The sequence below is a fragment of the Astatotilapia calliptera genome, chromosome 3, assembly GCF_900246225.1.
Source record: "Astatotilapia calliptera chromosome 3, fAstCal1.2, whole genome shotgun sequence".
NCBI classification, from domain to species: domain Eukaryota; kingdom Metazoa; phylum Chordata; class Actinopteri; order Cichliformes; family Cichlidae; genus Astatotilapia; species Astatotilapia calliptera.
The window spans coordinates 12,045,870-12,070,597 of record NC_039304.1 but is presented as its reverse complement, the minus strand read 5'-3'; the positions used below and the strand labels follow the sequence as shown (position 1 = coordinate 12,070,597).

The window sequence follows — 24,728 nt, the reverse complement described above, 5'->3', positions numbered from 1 at the left end:
CAGGCTGACCACGTGAGCTGCTGAGAGCCGATAACAGCATGAAGATACGCGTCTATGTCCTGGATAAACTGACCCTTTAAATGATATATGCCTGTTTATAATTTAGTCTTTTTTCTGTCAAAGCTGCTTAACAAATATGCACGTGGTTGCCACATCTAACGCGGTACATTTGCTTTACTATCTTGTTGCTATTAGAAGAAATGATACAGGTTTAGCCACGAAACCGAACCTAATCTTGTGTAAAGACTTTGGAAATCAAAATTGCGCTGCAAAAATGTCATTACAGCCTGAAAGCCATCTTACTCCGGCCCATAGAGCCAGTAATAGTTTACTTATGATGCTACAGTAATTCAAGGCTTTGAGAGGAGTCATCGTCAGAGCAAAAAGTACTGCTTTCTCTGTGCTTCTCCTAAACATCACATACGGATCCCTACCCAGATCATGCTTGGATAACATACCCAACAGTAATGTCAAAGATGTTGGAGCCTACAGAGCTGGATACAGCCATATCACCCAGCCCCTTGCGTGCCACAATAACACTGGTGATGAGGTCAGGGATAGAGGTTCCAGCTGCTAATATAGTCAGTCCCATAATCTCCTCTGTAATCCCAATGGTCTCTCCAACCTGCAAAAAAGAAAAAAAAAAAAAGAAAGCTAAGCTTTAGGGTAAATAAAAACTAATCTTTGTTCTGGCTATTTTTAATTTCCTTGTGCTTAGAAGCTGAAGGAGGTGATAAAAGTATCTCTGACAATCTTTGTTTTAAACAAGACAGCTGTAATTATGCGTGAGTGGATGGGAATGGAGGGTTATTATAAATGTCAAGAACGAGAAATGAAGGAAAATATATTTTGTAAGGATTATTCTTATATCATTAGGCTTTTGGGCTGCTGTTATGATCACATAACATCAGTTCTTTTTACAGAGTCTTGTGTACCTGATGGGCCCACCACACCATTAGGTAGGAGAATCCTGCAATCCAGCAGATGGCACCCAGGAATGTAATGGGGAAGAACTTCTTTGATGACTGGAAAATAAAAAAAGAAGGATTGAGCAGCACACGTACACACAGACACACGCACACGGCATTCTTGTTCAGGAGAATTTAGTCGCATACCGTTTTCCTGACGTCAGGCAGCGTTAGCCACAGGGGAAGGACAATAGGCATGATCAGGAGGTAGGTGAAGCGCTTGCGGCAAGATTCAGGCCAGGACAGGCTCAGAGGCTGGTCCTCTTCTTCTTCATCCTCAGCCTGAGAGCAGAAAAAAGGGAAGGAGATACTGGTCAAAATGTATCATTTTGAAAACAATATCAGGTGAACAAGAGGGAATAACTAAAAAATAAAAACATTGGAAGTGTCCCTTTTAGCTTCATATACTCACTACCCACAGAGGCAGGGATCAGTTTGACAACACCGCTGTTATGAAGGAATTCAGAAGTCAGCAGAGATTAATCGCAGGAACTGGATGTGTGCTACCATGACTTTAAAGGGGAGCCATTCTGCTCATTTCCATGTCTCTCTTTTCATTTTGGGAATTTACCAGGGTAGTTTTGCATGACTCGTAGCTGAAAATAATATGTCTTATACTGGACCATGTTGCAACCACATCGGATCATCCTCTGTCTGAAACGAGCAGTGTGATCTCCCGGAAAGCCCACTTTCTTTTTCTTCTGATTGGCTGCCCCTCATAAACCGGCTTCGTTTGATACAGAGCAACACTCAGAGATTTGATTCAAAATATAAAGTAGAAAACAGTCTGAAGAGTGGGCACTTGGCCTCATTATTTGAAACTTTGGCCATTGCAAGAGTATGACATAAATTTAAAAAAACAAACACATAACAGGTCTACTTTAAGAGAGAGGTGGCTGTGATTTCTGAGACTCCACTGAACCTGAAGGGCTGAGTGTCAGCAGTCATCGGGGGCTCATCACTGCTGACTGGTGATGTTGGCTGCATCAGCAGATCCTTAGGGTGTGACTGGACGTGCTGCTGGAATGCCAAGTGAGACAAAAGTTGACGGCACCCTGCGATTCGCATGAAATCAGATTCCAGGAAAGATGACTAAATCATCATTTTATCTACCTTCTTACAGGCTGTCACTTAAACATCCAGGTAATAGTTAAATAGTACAACAACTAAGCTTTTTCTATTCAGAAAGATCCCGAGGTCCCTTAGCAACTAATTATAGAAGATGATAAGGAGCCAAGGGGACTTGCAGAGAACAAGTCCATGCACGCAGGCCAGACTAGAACATGTGAGTGATCTAAAATTCATCCCCTGCCCTTTTGAGAATAAATAGGTATAAAAACATGAAGTGAAGGGGTGCAGAAGATACACTGGGCAGAAAAACAAAGTAAAACAGATGCTGATAACAGATGTGATACGCTGGGTAGTAATTTTCTCAAGGAAATCATTTCAGGCCTTAACGAATTTAATCAGATCAGCTAAACAAGGCCACAGTGAAGCAGAAATCTTTAAAGATGGTTGCTGCACGAATCATGAATCATATGGCGCTTATCCTGCTGTGACAGCGACTGCTGTTGAGTATTGCCTGGTAACCTTGGTAATCAGAGCTGCCAAACAAAAGGGCTTGCATCACTTATGTTCAGCATTCTGATTTCTCCTCCTCTCCATATCCAGATGGCTGCATTGTTGTCTTTTAAAAGCTCTAAAAAGCAAAACAAAAACACCCGAAGCTTTGCAAAGATCAATTCTGGACCAAATCCACTGCTTTTAAAAGATGCAAAGATTGTTATTTTGGCTCACTGCAGAATCCAAAAACGCAGCAAAAGCTTCTTCTTATGTTCAATCACAATATTGACAGTCCACTCCACACGGTTTTGCTCTGCAGCTCTTTCATGGGCATGTTGACTGCATGCAGACTACTGTTTCTGGATGACACTGCTCACCATGAATCCAGCATTTGACTATTTATGATTTGCTTTAGTTACTTTCTATGCTAAAGTACCCCATTGAGCTGGTGCTCCCTGGTCTAACTTGGTTCCTAAATGCCAGCCCCTTGGGGGCCTTTCCTGCCCTGTGGTGGCTCAGTTGGTAACACTGCCAACTCTGTGCTTAAAGGCACTGACTTTTATCAGACACCACAGAGCTGCGAGGGGAGGCGTGACATTTGCTTTTTTTTTTTTTTCCTTTCTTCCTGGAGGGAAGCATTTGCTCTGGTACCCGGTGTGAGGCAACAAAGCTACAATAGTTGAAATGGTCAAAAAAGTGCAGAACAGCTGCAGCAAGGCTGGAAATGCAAATGGTGCGTTTGCATTAGTTTAACCAGAAGAAGGAAAACACTGCTGATCTGACAGGTTCGCCTCCATGGGCATCTCCAGTTAATAAATAATGCAAGTACAATAATGGAAAAAAACACAGAGGAATTTGGTCTTCAAGTAAAATAATATCTCAGCCACAGAGTCGACAGATTATTGTTATTTTCATCAGCAGTGAATTCTGGGATCACACCTCTCTAGGCTTTTTATGTGCATGCACAGAAAGCCAGAGCAGGGATTGTTGCCAACAGATACGACATCCGTCAAATCACACACAGTATTAAAAAAAGAGTAGCTGGGGTGAAGACGGGTTGCAAAGCAGCTTGCAACTGCAACTGCAGGCAGGCTAAAGCAGCCTAAACTGCACGCCATATAGGTTATTGGGGTGTTTACGTGGATATCAGCTTCGCCGTGGGTGTGGGTCAATGTTGAAATCAGCTGATCTGAGGTGAAACGTCTAAATTTGTTGTTTTGGTTTAGGTTTTTGGGTTCAGAGTGTTCCATTGTGAGTGTTGCATTATTTTCTTGATTCAACTTTGAGTATCCAGGAATTGACAAAATGCAGCCATCTGTTTAAAACTAAGATGCTATGTGTAATTCACAAAGAAAGCCTCAAACACACACTGTGATTTGAAACTTCACACATTTCCATTCACTATTTGCCTGTCTGACAGCAGTGTCTCATTCTTCACATGAAACATTCATCTTCATAGATGCCCTAACAGCTGCAATGGCATGAATATTTTTTTTGTCCCCCACACGCGCACACACAGGCTCCATCTGGATATAAAATTCTCATCCTATTTAGGAAAAGAAAAAGCAAGCAAATCTTCAAACTGAATGGTACTTCCACCCAGGAACTCCTGAACACTGTTTTTTTTTTCCACATCGCTTTAGTTGTGATAGAAGACGTAGGATGAGTCATGAGATCCCGTGGTTATGATTTTCTTTAGTTTTCCCGAATGTTATTTAAATAATTGATTACAGGAGCTTTATAAATATTCAAAATGTATGCTACTGAAAGCAGAAAAATCTAGAACATGTTGTTGCAGATAGACAATTGAGTGAGACATAGCTTTAATGTCACCATCAAAATTAGAACCAGATGCAGATTTTAAAATGAAAAATCTGCTGCTCAGAGAAAAATTACAGCACATGACTACTTTTCTTGGCTTGCTTCTCAAGGGTTTAGACAGTAAGTCGTGCAAAACTCTGCTGCAAATTTTAATTTGACCTTAACTATCTCCTTATTCCCCAGTCTTGGTTGCCAAGACATCCAGGAGGAATTGAACAATTAGCGTGATGGGGCCTCTGGCGGCAATATGAAGGTGTGAGCTGTTTCCAGCTACTTCCTGGCTGACACAGGCAGGTGCACTGTGCAGGATCTAAAAATAACAGCATGTAGGAATCAAGAATGCCAATAAGCATCCAGGTCTTTCAAAGTTTGTGAATCATCACCTGAAAAAAAGGTGTTTTTAAACTCCATCTACCTGCTGTTCTGCTTCCTGCCAAACATTAATCACAAGAATATCATTTTTTTAGCATCATATCAGGTTATGATGTTATGATGTCTGTGTTTAGGAGAGGAAAATGTCAGGATCTTGAGACCATGCACTGATTTCTATAACAGAATCATGCCTGTTTTTAATGAAGTGTTTCCTGAGGATCCAAACCCATGAGATGCTCTGTAAGATGCTCTTTTTATACCCAATCGTGCTACCGAGCCGTTGCCATTTAAACTAAATAGTTTCATGTATTAGTTTTGTTTTAATTTAGTATTAGTATTTAAACTAATCAATTTAAAAATGTTTCTTCCGCTGTGGTAACGCTCACTTTTCCAGTTTTTTGCTCCATCAAATTCAAAATGAGATAATATTTTTCATTAAACTGTAAAATGTGTTAAACATTTGATATGTTTTATATGTCCTATTGTGAATAAAATGTTGATCTCTGAGATTGGTAAATTATTACGTTATGTTTTATTTACATTTTCCAGTATTAGCTTTGTACAGTATTATTTGTGCTTTTAATCAAGTAGGACTTCATAGTATTGTGGACACCACTGTATGCAAAGCTGCTTCACATATTACACTTTATACAATATATCAGATATATACATATATTTATATAATGAACTTTATGTACATTTCATACTAAATAACTAAATAACCTAAATTAAACTATACACTCTCTCAAATACAAAACTACCGCTGATGCACCAACACTTCTGTTGTATTTTTAATAATGTAAGTCCAGAATTTAAAAAGGAAAAAAAAAAAACATGTTACTTCTTAGATTTTAAACTTTTCACGTGCCAGTGTTTTTTGTTTCATATTTATCTACCTTGTCTTTAAATTTTACACACAGCACGATGTTAGTAAAACTGTAATTTCGTCATGCTTATACATGCAATTTTCTTCAATATGAAAGACTTTTACAAATCTCTATGATATGAGATAAACTGGATAAAGGACTGGAAGCTTGAGGCAAGAAAAAATGCTTCTGAAAGAAAGCAGTCTGAGCCTGCATAATTGTTAACAGAATAAAAACTCTCTCCATATCATGCATTAATTGTAAAGGATAATAAAGGATAACTGGAGCTAATTTGTTCATGTGACGTTTGTGAGAATATCAACAAAATCGTTCCCATTTTTTCCCCTTTTTCCCCCCCCCAATTGCATATATATTTATGAAGAATGATTAGCCAAACCACTGATTATTACAACCAAAGCACTTTGGCTAATGCATGTCCTCCAGTTGGAGGAAACATTACAGTAATTAAAGACCACAAGCAACATCAGTTGAATGTCTCCTTGTAGTAAGTCGTCTGCCCAAAGAGACTTACAAGCTGTGTGATTTCCATCAAGCTTAGAGTTAAATATATTAGCACACAGTTCCTGTTATGTTTTCCTTTTCCTTTTTTCCACTATTGTTCACCCAGCTGAAACTGGCTGAACATTAGTTGGAACATTAGCAGGCTTTTGGGATTACTCTTGTTGATAGCAATTTAAAAGTTGAAAATCCAGCAGGATGACCGACACCCTCGCCTCCTCTGTCTGTTCTCCTCTCAGTGTACATATTTTGATTGGCTGCCCGGTTGCCCCAGGACCGTCTGCTGGCTTGGCGGGTTGCTGCATCCCGCCGTCGTCGTTAATGCCAGCAATTCTGGTTCAGGTGCCGTTATGAGACTCGCTGAGCCTGGCCACACGTCAAAGACCGAGTGTGTGTTTGTGTTGACGTACGTGTGCGAGTGTGTTTGTTTCGAGCATCCAGTGGCGGGGAGCAGCAGGTGAGTGAGGAGTGTGATTACAGAACTCAGAGGGAGGAGGCGGGTCTTTGGCAGGTCTGGCTGAAGATGGAGGAACTCGCCCGAGTGCATGCTGGGAAATTATCAGCAGTAGTGACCTGTGCCATAGTTGGTGCAACCTTTGCATCAATCACACTCAAGGTGGAACACAGACACAGATGAGAGGCATAAAATATTCATAAATGCCTCTCTTACTTTGATGTTTGTCTCACAGTTTCGTTGCCTTCTCACCCAGTTAGGTGGACAGGCGACGAACTGGTATAAATAGATTTTCCACATACTGTGATTTGTGAGTGCCCTTTCATTTCTTACCGTCTCCCCCTCTTGCCCTGCTGTTCCATTCATAGGTGGGGTCACCTCCACTTCCACACTGGAGCTGTTAGGAAGGTTCTTATCTGCAGGAAAAATAATGAATTAATATAATAATAATAATGAATTTGTTTTTGACAACTCTGAAAGACAAAGTGTTCGTTTTTATGGTCTGAAGAAAAGTGGACAAATCATTTCTGCATAGCAATTCTATCCAGGTAAAATGATTCAGCTCCTTTTTTAATTATTAGGGAATCCTCACATTGTGGTAAATAAAGTAAGTAAAGTTGTTTATATAGCCCTTTTTCTTAGACATAAAAGTCACAAAGTGCTGTAAAACAACTACAACACATTTATAATATCATAGAGAACCCTGTTAAAATAGAACAAAAATAAATGAAACGCATAAAGAACAACAGAAAATGTCAGCAGAAGGCCTGATTAAACAGAAAACTGTTGTTTAGTTAAGTAAATTATGAGGTGTGATCAAAATGTTCTACGACTGCACCTGTAAAAATAACAAAAACCTGTTTTTCCAGATTTGACTGAAACTCCCTCAAAGACACACCTAATGTTCCTGCTCTGTTTAGATTGCTCTCTAGAAGCACCATTCCCAACATGCACGTATGCTTCTGTATCACCTGAACTTCATGACCTGATCTGCCACCACTTGACATGAACATTGCAACATTTTCAATGGAAGAGTTATCGGGTCTCTCAGTCTTAGCTACAGACTCTGTCTTCATAGCCACAGTTTCTCATATTGAAATTTAGAACGCTGTAACACTACAGTTGATATTTGCTCTTCATGCAAGCAGTGAAGTTGCAAATGCTCATGTGCAAGTGGTGTGAATGCATCCTCCAGGGAAGTTTCCATGTACTAGTGCAGAGCTGCACAAGAAGCTGTCCATGAAGGGGGCAGCAGTCGTTTCTGCTTTTTATGCCCAAAAAGTTGTTGAACTTTTAATAACACCTTTTTATTCCAGGTCGTCTTTTTGCCAAATAACTAACCTTTATTTCAATCAAGTAACCGACTTAGCATTTCAGTACCAACATCTGTTTCAACCTTTATTTGCTTCTTTCAGATTTCTGTTTTGTAGTCAGAAGAAAAACACATTTATGGAACTGCTGGAAAGTTAGACCTAAATGTCATATATTTATTAAAAAAAAAAAATGTTGTAACAACAGAAATAATGGCAAAAAGTACATCAAGGCACCCCCATGTGTGTGAACATACATGTGCATGTCTGAGGCTAACACTATCTCACCTTATCAAATGCTAGTGGCTGCTTTAAATCCATTTCAATTGAGGCCCGACTTACTTAACTTACCCTTATTAAAATACAAAGAGCCGAAAGCCATGTAATCAGATGATTAAACTATAATTGCTGTGGAAATTGCTTTAATCCAAGTATGGTTGTGATACAATTAGCAGATTCTCAGACAGATAATGTGCCTCGATACCACTTTGGTCCACCACATGACCTCCCTCCCTACCTTGCTCGCTCAGATGTGGCAATATTATAACTAAAAATGTGATACCTGGACTGAGTCACAGTAAATATTCTTTTGCAACAACCTAAAAAGTGAAGTTAGCTGTGGTGACCGACCACCAGTCGAGCACTTTGATCAAGAGGGTAATATGTTAATGTGGTGCGGTTAGCATAATTTTGCCTTGTTGATCATCAGCTATGTCTCGCTTTGATTCTCCTGCTTTGCCTCCATTGTGGCCATGAAAGTGTTTCCTCTGGCCCCCTGTTTGTTCCTTGGTCCAGCGCTCTTTGAAGTGAAAAACACATAAATTATTCTTGGCAGTGACTGTGATTGATTAAATACTGCTTGAAGACAACACTTGCAATCAATTTGGCTGCTCTTGATCATGTCGTGTTTGTTTAACAACAGATGATCGTTTCAGTAGGGAATCTAATAACTACCGCACATGAGCTCGGTTATTCTAGCGATACCCGCTTCTCCTTGAAAGTCGTGAGAGGCCAAAGCTGATCAGCAATCAGTGGACAGTGCAGACCTATTCATCGCTATGTTTTTCCATCAAGGCATGCCTTTACTGCACTGACAGCATGTTTGGGATCAAAGTCATTCTGAATAATCGTTCCACATGGAATTTCATGGTGGATTAATATTCTTTTTTGTTCAAAATTCTATAAATTTTGACAAGATCCCCAACACCACTGACTGAAATGGAACTCCAAACCATGACAGAGCCTCCACCGTGTTTTACAGCCAGCCGTTACACTCCCTGTCGTAGCTTTCTCTTGAAATCCTGACCAGTTGCCACAGATGTTGAGTCCAGTTCTTGAGTAGTTTTGCTTATCTCAGCCTTTTCTCATCATTTCCCTTCCTTAAGTATGGCTTTTTGACAGCCACCCTTCCACTTACGCCATTTCTGATAAGGCTTCAGTGAACAGTAGACAGGTCAACTGATTTTTCCCATTTCTTTAAGACATAACTTTCAAATACTGTTGATCTGCGGCTGATGGTATTTGTAGGCCTTTCACTTCGTTTGTCCTCCATCTGCCCAGGTTTCGCAAATTCTTTTAAAGGACACGCTTTCCACCATGTTCAGATATATCAAGTTTAAGCTAACAGCTCTTTGCAATTCACCTTGATGGTGCAAAAATAAAATTTTATTGCTGTAACACTGTTATCTTTGGCACTTTAGTAGATTCTGTTAGAGAAAAAGGGAATAAATCATGTGTTTTTGTGACAGGTTGTTAGTAACAAAGTATCTAAAGATGTAAAATTGTTTCTTTGTCTTATGTGTAGACACAATACTAGTTCATCGCTTGAGTTAAGATCCTGATTCATGGGATCCTTTGGAAATGGTCTTCCAAGGTCTTCCTTGGAAAGGAAAGGTCTTCCAAAGAAAAGAGACATTTTGGGAAATATCAGACCGACACCACTCAGCCAGTGTAGCTGTGTATGTGTAACATAAAGACTGACATTTTTTTATTGTACGGACAATTTTGAGCCAGAAAATAAACAAAGGTATTTCCTATGATTTCATACTACTGCAATAAGATCTAAAGGATATTAAAGTTTTATTTACCTGAACGACTCGCTACTCCATTGGCCTTTTCACTATCCTCCACTTGGCATTTCTTTTTAGCAATCTTGTGCAGAATAGACGCCTTCTCTCGAAATTTACCTGCAAAGAGGAAACGAAAAGAGAAAACACAACACTGGTCAAATTCGGACCAAAGCGCCGCGTACCGTACCATCCACAAAGCCTTTCGGCCTCGTCCCAGTCAGCGCTCCTTCGTTGTCACCTTCGACCCCAGATGGGTCGCGTTTCAAAAGCACAGAACAAACAGGGTGGCGGCTTTACACAAAACTGCAGTTGCAAGAACACATAGTCAATATGACATAGCATATCATATACTGATGATCCTGCAATGTCCTGGTCCTTGGCGGAGGCGAAGCAGAGAGAATCTCTTGTGAAAAGATCTGCCTTCTGGAGCTCAGATTAAGTCCTGGTTTTGTTCGGTTCTCATTTCAGATCAAAAAGTCACAAGAGATGCCAGAGGCTAGCAGGGAACTTAAAAGCAAACAAAAGTTCGGGACGGCATGTCACAAATCACAAATTTAAAGATTCAAGAGGCTGTGTTCAAATTTTTAATCCAGGAAGCAACTAATTTGATCATTATCACAGCTAATCTCTTACTCCAAGACAAAAAAATTATCATAACTATAAATGTAGAGAATTTGAACAGATGTTTCTAAAACTGCTGGTACGTATTAGTTTGTAGATAACATTAATTGATTCTGTGAAACCATTTTGTAATGGTGTGATGCAGTGGACTGGATTGAAGCCTTGACCTTGTGGCTCATATAATTTGTGTGCATTCTTGATATTGTAAATAATGGCTCATCCAAGGCAATTTTAATCACTAGCAATAACTGAGGAGCAATAGAGTTTTGATAAAATCCCTACAGCCTGAAATCCTCCCAAAAGACCACAAATATAGCCTAGAAACAAGGAGAAATACGATTCCAGCACCAAGTTGTGCAGCTTCCAGGTCAGAGTTCAGCAGTAGTGGTTGCTCTCAGTATTTATTTATTTTTTTTTTTTTTACACCAGCCTGTAATATAAGAGACTTTATCCTATGCAGCACGTACTTTCTGTGCGCATCATTAATCGTTGTGCTGTCGTGCATCCGTGCTTAATTTAACTGTGCGTGTCAATCCTTCCCTTTTCTCCTGCCTCATCCAAATCACCCGGCTGCAATCAATGCAAAAGATTTTTTTTGTTTCATTTTACAAATGCATGGCTGATTCGTCAGTGCTTGACACAGTGATGCGTCAATACGAATACTCCGCCCAGCCATGTGAACGCTGTCTGTGACCTTCTGGCAAAATCATTAACCACCCTAAGTCACCGTCGGCCGCCTTCGTGCCTCCTCTGTCTCACTCTACATTTCTCTATCACCTCGGATTTTCTCACTCATTCGTCTTTGGCAAACACCATCTTTCTCTCACTTTGTCTTTTTGTTGTTTGGCAACGCTCAGCCCCTCCCTGCCCTTCCTCCACACACATGCGCACAAATACACACACATACACTCCCGACTTTCACAAGACAGAATCACACATTCCTCTGTCTTGACGACACTCACCTTAGGCGGTCATTGTCAGTTAGTTGTCTTAGCGAGTGTGTGTTTGTGCGCGTTTATTCATGGATAAGTGGGTGTTTATTTATGGATGGGGGAGTCTGAGATCATCATCTTGTTACTTGGGCATAAAACTGACAGGGTTGTGCTTTCTGCTGTAGGTATGCAAAAGAAATGCTAAAAAAAACAAAACACTGGCGTCATGTTTCAGATCTAACTTTGAACATACTTTGATAAAGACCTGTGAAAGCAAAGAGCCGTTACTACAGAAGCTGCAAGAAGAAGGAAGTTTATCATTTTAGATACATAATCCACAGAATCTGAGATCACCTCAGCAAGTTAGCTTTAGCAGGAATCTAGCTATTTATTTCTCTCAGTTATCGCTGGTATTGTAACAAAGTATAAAGAAACTTGTTTAGGTGTTCTGATTCTTTATTTATTTAATTGTTTGTTTGTTTTAACGAATGTGCAAATTAAAGCAATTAAGTGGATCAGATAATTGGTTAATTATTCGAATGAGCAATCAGTTACCATATACCGTTGTGTCTTTTGTTGTCTGATGACATCACACCATTTCTTTTGCCTTTCCACTCCTTGAAGTATGTTGCATGTACTAGTAGAAGGCTTTCAATCCTCAGGCTGTGTAAGTGTGCATGTTAAGCTCAGTTAGTGATATGGCAAAGGTGGCAGGATTTATCTTGTGGGAAGATGTGTTTTAATTAGTGTCATGGTTATAATTTTTAGATATTGAAAAAGCACCTCCAGGCCTCAGTCACACAGGCGTAGAGACCAGTCAGTGACCCCACGGCAACCTCTGGTCACTTCAGAAAATGTGTATTCCCCAAGTTGCAGGAAAGCGGTTGTTGGAGGTTGGTGGCTGTCGCCACTCAAAAACAGGGAGCTGAAAACAAAAAAACCTTCTCATGATTGGCTTGGTCAGAATCAGACTGGCGCAGTCGCTCACAGTTTGTGTGGAAGACGTCGACTTGTCTGCAAAAGCTTGACATTTACTCTCAAAGCTGCAAATAAACCGAAAATGAAAAACATTCACCTTCAAAGTAAAAGCTTTGCCTTAAAACGTCAACCACAAACAATTTCAAAAGGCGACTTTGCATCACATTTTTCAGTTTCACTACAGCTTAGCAAGTAGTTTGCAAGTATCTGCAGGCAGTTTGGCGTCTTCCATGGAAACTTCTTCTCACCCTGGAAACCTACTAGCAACCAAAGCAATCACAAAGACGTTTTTGGTGTAGCATAGCAAATCTCTTTGCAATCAGTTTCACACCCGCTGGTTGTGGAATACACACTTTTTTCTAGTGACTGGTGGTTTACAGAGTTTCAATTAAGATCTCTAGACCTGCTCCAATGTGGTTTTGTGAATCAATTTCACAGGAAATACATAATTTCCCCTTGCAACTAGTGGATGCCACAAGGTTGTTGAAAGGTCTCTAGGCCTGAGTGATTGAGGTCTAAGCTCAACTAGTTACAAAGGTGGCGAGGCGATGTTGAGGAGGAGGAATATGCAAGTGCTACAGCTCTGAAGCGGAAAGATTTTAGTTAGCTGTGATGAGGAAAATTAACAAGCTTGTTGTCACCATGAACTCACCATGAGGTAAAGTTAGTATACTCAGAGGTTAAACTGGACAACATAACCAGCTTACTAGAGATTACTATAAAGTTAAATCTGGTAAGATAAAATAAAACATGAATTTTCTCAGCAGCTAACATTGTAACGCAACACATTACCCTTTAATGACAGTGATATTCAAAACTAATAAATTGCTTTTAAAAGTAAAGCTACCAAATGCAGTTTATAACAATTTTTTTGCCATTTCCACCTTATTTATTGTTATTTGGAAACAGAGCTTTTACTTAATATGGTTACATTTTTTGATTTTTTTTTAACGCAAATTTTAAAAATGTGTTTTTCTGTCACTTTGTTTTAGCATAAAAGCACAAATATCAAAAATAACACTCCACCCAAATTATAAATATGTGATTGCTATGTATGGGAAATGTATGTATTGCCATCTTAAAGGAATTTAAAAAAAAATAAAAAATAAAAAACACAGTTAATGTTTAGTTAAATTCTTTAACTTAAAAAATATTTAACAACAAAAAGACCAGTTTGTGAAGTGTGGGTTAAAAAACGTTGTCATTTCTGCCTGTTACACAACCACTGGGTGGATTAGTCACTCCAGTTTGCCAAATTCAGAAACGTTGCTTCTGGTGGAAGTGTAACCTCGAAGTAAGTGCTGGGGAATGGATGATGTGCTGTATTGCTCAGAGACGCAGATGGGTAACAGGGAAAAACAAGCAAAGACGAGAAAACATTAAAAAGACCTTGTGTGTTTTCTGAATGCAATATTGGCCGTGTAAGTGTGCGTTTGTAGTTAAACCAGCCTGCATTATGCATGTCTTAATTTACACAACGTCAAACAAAAGAAGGAAATTTAGAAATTTTCAGAAAATACCTAATAAATAAAATGTCATAATAACACTACACACAGTAACACACAATATGTATGTACATATTCGTAGGGGAAAAAATATAAAAATATGCCAAAAACCAAAAATGGGAACAAAAAGTACAATAAATAAAAAAAAAAATGGCATGGCTACTATGATTTGCACTTATGCCAGTGAAATCTCAGCGAGATTATCAACTTAAAGCAAAATTATGCAAACTGTGTATCACAGGCAAAAAAAATAAATAAATAATAATGGGGCTGGATGTGTTGCTTCGTGATGAAGATGGGGGAGTATAAAAACAAGAGGGATGATAGAAGCTGTCTCAAAGAATCAAGTAATGAAAACTTTCAGGCTTACCTTCCTCAGTCATTGAGTGATAATATTTTAGTTTCCCATAAGTCCCAAGCTCTACAACATCACAGCAAAAGACAAGGGTAAGGCAACAAACACACAGAGAAAAGGAAAAGAGTGAACATGACAGAACAAGACAGATCTGCTGGTTCTACTCACATCACATTCTGTACAGAGTCACACAAGAAGCACAAGAAGTCACATACAGAGAGACAAAATCTCCCCAAGTCATCACTGCATAAGTGCAAAGACAAAGCAAGGACTCAACTGCAAATACAAAACATCAAGAGTCTTTCAGCAACTCAGTCTGATAAAGAGCCTGCCAACGGTAAAGGGAGGGGGAAGGGGCAATCAGTATACCACCATTAAAAAAAATGATCAGAGGTTCATAAAAAGATATATTGAAAACAAACAGAAGAGGACAGTCGGAAGAGAATATACTGGGTCAACATGCAACAAAATGATGAGTCCTCCTCTCCTCTGCGCACAAGCTTATTCAGGGGCTTGATGATTCGGCATTTTATTCCCACAATGAAACCCGAACAATTAATTTGATTCCCTTACTGCTGCAGTTCTTCCATGCTACAGTAAATAGACAGTCAGCACATCGGCATGATGAATTAGCTGGGAATTCAAACCTGCAGCAACAGCTGAACGTGAAGCAGCTGAGCAGAGGACACCGGACCGCAGACTTCTGCCTCCCACGCTGTTTCAACAATAAATGGCCAAAAAAAGCGATGATTCGCTTTAAATAGAATAGTAAGTTTATGTTACATTAACTAGATAAACTAACTTAACTCCAGACAGTAGTTATATTCCCTTCTGACCAGAATTAACTATACAGGTCCAGAAGTCAGCACACATTACTGAGATTTATGGAATCCATCCATCCATTTAGCCACTTTCTTAACTGCTTGTCCAATTCAGGGACACGGGGCCACTGAAGCTTATCCCGACTGACTTTAAGATTCATATCTTTTTAATTCATGAGCCACTATTTTCCAGAAGCTCTCTCTGCATGGGGGTTTGTCTTTCTGCGCCACATGCAAATTCAGAAAAAGCAACACCAACCAATTAACACCAAGCAAGACCAACTTGTCCTTAGTCTCCGTTCTTCTTTAGAAACTTTTGATAATGAAGCCAGGCATGCTTTCCTCTTCTGCCTGGCTTCAAGAATATGAGAGTCATCCTATGAGGTAATCTGGCATATCCACAGACATTCATGGTGGCATTGATAAATGTCATTCCTTATCACCTTTTGCACTCATACAGCCAAGTATCATCACAGGCTCACCTCCATGCTTCACTACTGGGAGCACGCATTCACCGTTAGTGGTCCTAGCCCCCCAAGCGTGCCGAAATCCATCTAAGCTGAACTCATTTATCTTGCTTTCATCTTACTGGAGCATGTCTTCCCGATATTCAACAGGCTTCTTCTTTTAAGGATATTTATCAAAGTTCGATCTCATAGTTTTCTGCCAAAAAGTAAGTATTGTTAATCAGCAGTTGCCTTCTGATCGTGTAAGCTTTGACAGAAACTCTGATTTCCAGCAAACTCAGAATTCCTTTGACAAATATGAAGCAATTGCCTTGATCTTCAGAGCTAGACTGTTCAAGTTTTTTTTAGAAAGAAAGCCATTGAGACTCCGATTAGTGGTACTAAGGCTCCCTCTATATCCCTTGATTACTGCTGCTGTGCTTCTACTTATTTTTAGCAATGCACCGATCTTCCTATATACTTTTACATCTTCACGAAATCTCACAACCAGACTTTTAAATTCCCCTTCCTCGTTTCCTCTACCCATGTATTTCAACTGGTGTTTTAACCTGTATGTCAGGTGGTAAAATGTTAAATAAAGCCATTCACAGTATTTGCTTTTGATTGCTCATAAGAGGAAATATTCTAGATCTTTACATTTTTATCCACCATGCAAAACAAATTGGTCTGGTTCCAAATTCATTCTACATACTATACTGATATCACCCCCAAACATACAGTTGCAAAAAACTATTCTCAGCACCAACAAAAATAAAGAGCCCTGCAGCACATGGCCACCACAAGGTGTGATGTTCACATCATGGAGCCAGTCTGGGATTACATAAAGACTGGGAGCACATGAAACAGCTTGAATCCTGAACCATCACAAAAAACTACCTCGAAAAGAGCGTGAGCAACTATTTTCAACTAAAGAGAACATGGCATGTTCTACTAACTACAGCAAGTTTAACCAAACGTCATCATTGGAAGGACCTCACTGGCAACAAAGTAGAATAACATGTACCTTTTCATTAAAGCTATTCTTGGAAATCTTTCTGTTTGCTGATGTAAAATCCACTCTCCTGTTTCAAACAGCCGTTAGACTGAATCATCACGGTGGCTAATCTCGTTGACGAAGAACCAAGAAGCTGTTTCAAACACTATTTTTTATACAGTGCAAACAATGGGCTTGGAACAAGACGAAAAACTTCCTTTGAAACACTACCATTAAACCACATGTCATTTACAAATAATTTAAACGTTTTAAATCACTTTGTCCTTTTATGCCTCACTTATTGTGCTGCTGTGTTTTTGTCTGACCTTTATCTGACCTCTTTATCTGATTCAGCTGACGGTACTAAGTTGATATTTTTGACCAGGTCTGCCTGTTAACAGAGGCTAGTTCCCAAATAAGTTAATATAAACCTTTTGGTTAACCCTAACTTTGCAAGTATGCCATGTAGTAGGCATCAGTACAATAAGCACTTTATATGTTTCCACCCACATGCCTACATCGTTCACACTAATATCCGACAGTGGGCGACCACTCTGCTAGTGTGTGAGAGGATTATGGTGAAAATCTCATGCCAAATGTGAGACTTGGCAGCCATAAAAACACAATCTAATGAGATGAAATCACATTTCATTGCAAAATGCCTTGCTCATATGCGGTGCTACTTGACAAGCGTCTCAATCCCATATCGTTATATTATTTTTGGTTTGAAGTGCACTACCACTCTACGTCCAGTCTCTACAAAGCTGCCCTGAGGGCAATTATCCCCAGACACAATCACTGCCTGCACGGTCCACCCGCTGTAACTCCATAGAGAGAGCGAGGCTTGTTGTTGTTGTTGTTTTTTACCAAGGGACCTCTTGTCCTTGTGGTGTGACCTCTAAACCTCTGGTGAGCCATGCGTGAGAGTGTGCGTGCAAGTCCGCTCCGTCTGCTGGGGGTTGGAGTGTCAGGGAAATTCACAGCCTGTGCAAAAGCAAAAAGGCTTTTAGCATTGATTCTTTCACCCACCCAGTGCGGGGTGGATCAGAGGGCATGGGAGGGGGTGTGACATATGCGTAGTATTTGATTACGTTTGAACAGAGGCCGGTAACTACTTGGTTACAGTTTTTATGCTAAACTAAATTACATTAACTTTATGTCTATGGCTCCTACGGCAACAGCAAGAAATCAAGTCAAACTATCTATCAGGGGTGTCAAACATAAGGCTTGGCGGCCATAATCGGCCCGCCAAAGACTCCAAACTGGCCTACTGGAAAATATGAAGAAGAGCGCAGATTTTCCTCCCAAAGCTTTTCATACAATACCAAAGTACCTGATTAATAGCTAAAAATTCAAATGACAGGAAACTTTTTTCACTATAACTATAGAAATATATTATTTTTACAGTGGGTCCACAGTAAAAAAAAAAGAAAGAAAAATTAACAAAAACTTAGCTAAGAGAATTATTTTCTGTAATTTTATAAATTTATTTCATCCATTTACTCCAGCAGCATTTCTCTATTATGTCGAAAAAGTGAGATGTGCTGTTGAAATTGCACTTCTGTTTTTTACATGACGCTATCTCAGGGATTCAATGTGTAGTTAAACTTCTTTACACTGACAGAAAGGAGGTTTCACTCGTCTAGCCGGCGTAAGGTCTAAGTGGGCTGCATGTGGCCCACAATGTAAAATGAGTTCACATTCCTGCAGGATATGAAACAATATCTCTTCTGATTATATTCTACAGTAAATATGTTAACATGTCATCTTATATTTCAGCTTTCTTTTATGTTTTATGAACATTGTTAAGTTGATACAAAAAAAAGATCTAACCCAAAATGTCAATAGACTATATCTGCATACGTGGAAAATATATTTCCGTTGCCCAAGGGGTGGTAGGTCAGTGACAGTGAGTGCATTATTGAACCATGTAATCGATGGTCTGGGTCACGGCACAGACAGTACTGCTGGCAGGCAAGGCAGCTATGTGGGGAAAACTGGAAATGCTTGCTGGAAGAATGGATTAACCCTCATGCTAAATGGCTGTTTTAATAATAACTGCACTGAAAATTCAGACCCTCGTGTAATTTAAGGGGTGTTTTCTGTAATTCGGTACAAACACACACGTGGACCTAAATTGTTGCCCTTTGGTAATTTTCTTCTATACCACTGAAAAAACAGGCTATGTGCTGAAATGATTGTTTTTTTTAGTTGACCCAAATTTAGTGAGTTTGTCTGTTATTTGCTCAGCCTATGCAAAACTTCCCGTCTACCTCGGGAAAAAAACCTAACAAGATTACTGAGGTCAACTGCAGCTATGGAAAAGCACAGACTCAGTACCACAGTTCAGATCTGAGAGTGATACATTTTACTGAAGCACGCAGCCTGAATTCTGAGTACTGTTTTGGGAAACTTGTTTCAGCAGTCTGCTGAGGGTTCAGACAGTAGAGTTAGAGCCACTCTTCCCTTCTCCCACCCATTCTCTCTGAGTAGTTCAATATTTGATGCCACTCCTAAGTGATATTGTTTGTAGCTCCACACTGATGGGAAAAAAAAAAGATGCTGGTCCTTGTGCCCAGAACTAAGTGTACCAGACTAATACAATGTTCCCTGCAATGAAAAACATGCACGTTCTAAGGTCTATTATTAAACTGTAGGAGATTCACCTCAACAACATCAAGAAAGCTGCTGTTTTTTTAAGCTAAATTTAAATGCTGATAGTTTTTTGTCCACAGCTTATTGTAAAAGGCTGCACAAAGAAACACTTTCAGTCCACTGGTTAATTGCTCCATATAGCTTAACCAGAATTCTGACCACAGGGATATAAAAAGGGCTGAGAAATCAACTGACAGCATTTCGCCGTCTTCCAGATAGGCCGTTTCATGACCTAAGCAAAAGGCTGACACATTTACTCTGTCTCTTTCCCACAGCATATTCTGTCTGCTTAAATATCTGCTTAGCCTCACAGACCTAGAGTGACATACAATGTTGACAGGAACACCCAAAGCACTTATTTTGGGCCTCAACGTGTCTCACAAAAAACAGCACTTATAAAGCTAAAAATCACAAAGGAGTTCATAAGAGGAGAGAGAGGATTAGGGACGATGGGGAAAACAATGTAGAAATGGTAACAGAGGGTTTCCAGGGAAAAAGCACCCACAGGAGAGAATGAGATATCTGAAGAAGAGAGTCTGCAGGGATGGTACGGTACAGAATTGACATACAGCACATCGGCGCTTAGGAAATGTATACATAAGGGACACACTGGGCACAAGAGTTGCCTCCAGGCTGTTGGAATGAGAACAAACATATTGTTTTGGAGCAGGGGGAGATACAGAAATTAGAGGAGTAACTCACCAGAGTCAGCAAATTCTGAAGGGACAGTAAACGAAAGAGAAATAAGAAGACAGAAACAGAGACAAGATAAATCCAGGTGATATTTAGTCCAATAGCGAACATTTAATCATTGATAGGTATTTCCAAGATGAGAAAGGGTTGTGTTAAATTAAATGTCATTAGCTCTTCATTCATGGCATTAAATTAACTCAAAACTTGTTTTGGACGTCTTTGCAGAGAGTTAGATGAGAAAGTAGGTACTACTAGCATTAAAAGGGACAGAAGGAAGGAGATGCTAGCTTAGCTCATGTAGCATGTAGCTCATGTAGCATGTAGCTCATGTAGCATGTAGCTCATGTAGCATAGCTAAAAAAAACACTGTTACTGTTATCCTATGTGTAGCTATGTCCTGTTAATAACAAATAAATATGGAGTGCAGTTATTCTCATCTAACTCTGGGCAACAAAGTAAATAATCATATCCCCATGATATGACAGAAACATATACATTGCCACACATAGATTTAAAATCTTAGGTTTTACATGTTTAGATATAAAATGCACTTTGCAATGAAGGCATACGCTGAAGAAACAACACAGATAGATTATATTCAAACTACTTTTTGTGGTCACTACAGACAAAACAGAGCAGAAGAAAGAAAGCTCTAACCTAATATCCTCAAATTAAACTTGTCTTCCCTTGAAAATATGATTTATATCATATCGTTGCTGTTATTTGCTTTTTGTCCCCATAATGTGTAAAAACACTTCAGTCCCCACAATGTTTGCAATACAAGGACCACACACACACACGGACACACACATCTAACAAACTCTAAATCACTAAAACTCTAATAACCAAAAGTTAACCAGCTCTCAGTACTGGCACAAGAACCTTTCAGCACTGAAGCCTGAACAACTTATTTTGAGAAATGCGAATGAAAAATGTATGGAAGGAGCCCTGCCAGCTCCCCACGTCCCTGCTGAGCTACACTTAATGCCTAAGAGCACACAAGGACACACAGCACAAGCCTCCAACTAAAATGGATGCACCTGTTCGTCTTCTCTATGCCGTAAGCTCACCCAGTAAACGCTCCTTTGCATTAATGATGCCAGTAAATGTTTATAGAACATATTTGCTCATCTCCCAATAGGGTCTGTCTTGATTGGGCCTTCGCAGTCCTGCAGCCAATGAAGTTGTTAAGCGTTCCAAGGAAATGAGGCCTCTGATAAGTGCTTTTTCAGATGTACTTAAGTCTGTACTTATCACGGGTACATGTCCATTGGAGTACGAGGAAAACTTTCCGATGTGCTACATGGAAATTTCAAAATAATACATGCAAATCATCGGAAGCCCAACGTGTTGCTTTTGTTCTTGACAATAATGAATTCATTGATTGTGTCATGTCACACTGTAGCTGTTGTTTCAGAGAATTAATTTCCAGCCGTTAATTTGCCAGAAGACCTCATCAATCAAATTTGGTATGTCCTGCCATCTCGGCTGCTTTCATACTAAAGTAGGTTTGACCATTTTAAAAACTTTTTTTTTTGGCAAATGGGAACTTATTTTGGACACAAATAAATAAATCAGTTAAAACAAAGAGAAAACAAAGAATTCAGTTCATATCTTGCACGCATAACTTAGCTTAACTTAGTAAATACTACTATTAGATGCCTTGAAAAAGACACTAAGAGGACCCAACTGGATGGATTATGTGTAACATGTACATATATACATGCATGCATACACAACAGTGGTCTTACAGACTTGCACTCAGGCTGTGATTTACCATTAATCACTACGATGGGATGATGAATACACTCAGAGACAGGACGCCTTGGGTTCAGTGTACGACAGCAATTTGATGCATGTTAATGGGCACTTTAAGGCTTATTAATCTTTCCTGAGCTGACTCATTCCAAGCTTGGCTTTCAAGCAAAGTAAAGTCATTTCAGAGAAAGCTGAAATGCCTCTGGACTACAGAGCAGCCAATTGCTAATGCAGTCCTATCAATCCAGAAGGAAAATATTTATTCTGTTTTTGTGCTAACACACATTGCTGTAGGACCTATGAGATATTTTACTGTGTATTGACAGTGATGCTTTTTTTCAGCCAAACAAACCAAACTGAATGTAAACTTTCATGAAAACCAAAAAGGTGGAAGAAAAAGATGAGGAAAAATGACATCGGCTAGTAAGATGGATTCAGCATTTAACATTAATATTCATTTTTAAGGATTAGGATTCGTCACCCTCCTCAAACCCCTGCTCCCCGTTTGCTTTTCATAAACATTTTCCCTTCATCACGTTCAGGATGGGTTGAGAATGACACCACGCCTCACCCGGCATATTAACATATTCATCCCCTGTGCCGAGCACTGACGCTGACGCCTTTTTTAAACGTTTTTCTTAGCTAAGCTAATGGACTTGGATTAAAGGAGAACGCTGTTTCACCTCAGCCCCAAGTGCACTTTGTCTTACATGGACCGTTTTTTTTTTTGTTTGTTTTTTAAATATACAAACAACACTGTACAAGTACTTTTCAATGTTAACAGTGGAGCTTCTGTGTTTAAAGAAGTACGCGGGGAGCTTGTGAATAGATAAAAGCCAACATTTTCATCATAACACTTATGTTATTCATTGGTTAAGAAAATGTGAGCTCAACAGCACTCTTCCTGTGGAAGGAATTACATGTTTTTAGTTAATCCACTTCTGACACATCTCAAAATACAATTCTAAGAGTTAAAGACAAGAATGAAGACAAGATCCAGGCTCGGTCAATCTGGAAATACACAATGTTGGACAGTTAAAAAAAGAATATCTGTGCTGTATGTCTTTTGTGTTAAAAACTTCTTTTTGTGTGCAGTTTACCTTCACTTAAAGGGTCCAACGTGTGGATCATCAGCTGGAAAATGCTGTTCCGCATCAAGCTGTTGTGCAGCGAGGCAGAACTACCTCCCCTTTGAAGGCGAGGCCGCGCCTGTGAGGGGAGACAAGCGTCAGTCAAATATTCTGCTACTGCTGGGGATGGGAATCTTTCAGTATCCAGTAAATGTCCTTAATGCGAGCACTCCTCTAAAGCCATTTCTAATCCAAGAGTATTGAGCTAAATGTGGGAAAACCACGCTGTTTTGTAGGCTTTTTCATTTTTACATTAGAGGGAAGATCATTCTAGGGACTTGGTGCTTTAACTGTTGTGAAATCCACAGCATTTTAATTACAGAAAGAAGGATTCGTGTCACTGCAATGTTTGTCCATGAGCATATGATGTGCTACCACCTTCAATTAAGCTTCCAGTTGGAATATGATTCCCTAATCCTATTTTACATAAAAAAAAACCCTAAGCAGAACCTGCAACCGAGTTTAAAAAAAATCATAAAGTGCTACAGCTTCTTAAAAATATAAGCTTCGTGGGCTTGTCACAGGCATTTACACTTAGTGTGGCATTTTTTTAGTTCCTTTTGCGGAAGAAAAAACCCAAAAAAAAAACCAACCCTCGCCAAGGTCGCTCCAGCAGCCGAGGTGGAACTTGAGAATTGTGGGAAATTAGGCACCGTTGCAGGTGACAGCTGCTTGCTGCGAATGTGTCCACCTTTGGCTCATCAGAGGTGATGCGTAGGCAAAGGAGGTGTCAGGTGCTAATTCACAGCCTCCCATGGGTGTGAGCGGGAGGCAAGGGAGACAAGCGGAACGGCACGACTCGTGTGAGGGTTAGAAAGTTGTAGATTCTCGGTACGACACCAGAGAATGTCCGTCTGCTGTTTTATCTGCTTGCTCTGCATTCGGGATGGAAGCTCTTGTACCTGCTGGAACTGCGTAAGCATTAAAAGTGTTTTTTCAGAATCCAGGCTTCCTCCTCGATTGCCTTTTACATGCTGCACACAAATGCAACTGTTGCAAAGGAAGTGCTTTGGGAAACAGACGGAGCTACTCTCGGCACAGAGGGAGGCTGAGGGTTAGAGATAACAGTGTACATGTCTTCTTCACAGTATGGCGGGAGAAACAGAAGTTGCTCTAATACATCTACACAGAAACAGGGACAAACACAGAAGAAGACGGGGGTAGTGTCAATCAGACAGGACCTACCGACAACTTGCCGTCATCCTCTGGCGCCCCAGGACTTGCCTTCTCATCCAACACAAAGAGAAGAGGAAGTATAAAAGGGGGGGAAGAGGAAGAGAAAACAAGACACAGATGTGAAGCAAGCCTCACACAACCACAGAGACAAGACGACGAGACAGTAGAGAAAGACATTACGGCACAGTAACAGTGACGGTGACGACTGACTGTGATGCAAGTGGACAAGACTTGAGGGACAGATTCCTCCCCACTGCTGTGCCTGCCTACTGTGTCAGTCACAAGCTGAGCAGGATTAGAACGTGTCGACTTAAATTTCCTTGAAATACACTCAAATATGTCATTTCGATTTGAGTCATTTAAGTCAAGGCTGTCAACTCGCATCAGAATTTAAGGTGCTTCTTGTTGCTATGTGAAAGTATAGGCGAAGAGTTAAGGTGGCTTGCTATGGCAAAATGGTTGTTTAATACTGAGATTATTAAATGCGGTTACTCGCATGTATTGAACTTTAAAAGCAATTTCTTAAACAAATAAATGTAAAATAAAACGACAACAAAGATGGAGGTGGTGGAGTACACAGTGCTGCCCAATCAGCACTTAAGTAGATAAAAAATGGACATAGCAACCATGATGTCATCCGCAGGCCTGTTGTGAAGCCACAGGCTGACTGTTTTTGCTGTACGGGTCGTTGCGTTTTGTCAAACAAGGAGCAGATCTGACCA

At 39.9% G+C, this 24,728-nt stretch overlaps 1 protein-coding gene across 7 annotated transcripts in view; it reads right to left on the bottom strand.

Moving 5' to 3' along the window:
• The window catches only part of LOC113018628 (sodium/potassium/calcium exchanger 2), a 49,039-nt gene that overhangs the window by 4,235 nt on the left and 20,076 nt on the right, over positions 1-24,728 (bottom strand). For 2 of the 7 annotated variants that reach the window (XM_026161811.1, XM_026161813.1), the window contains exons 3-11: positions 24,016-24,063; positions 22,801-22,909; positions 19,952-19,966; positions 14,349-14,399; positions 9,961-10,059; positions 6,897-6,979; positions 1,116-1,250; positions 936-1,025; positions 459-625 (exon numbers count right to left, since the gene is read on the bottom strand). In XM_026161811.1, the coding sequence (XP_026017596.1) occupies positions 459-625; positions 936-1,025; positions 1,116-1,250; positions 6,897-6,979; positions 9,961-10,059; positions 14,349-14,399; positions 19,952-19,966; positions 22,801-22,909; positions 24,016-24,063 (797 nt within the window). The remainder of the gene's footprint in view (positions 1-458; positions 626-935; positions 1,026-1,115; positions 1,251-6,896; positions 6,980-9,960; positions 10,060-14,348; positions 14,400-19,951; positions 19,967-22,800; positions 22,910-24,015; positions 24,064-24,728) is intronic. The other 5 variants (XM_026161814.1, XM_026161816.1, XM_026161815.1 and 2 more) reach the window with 5 other exon arrangements.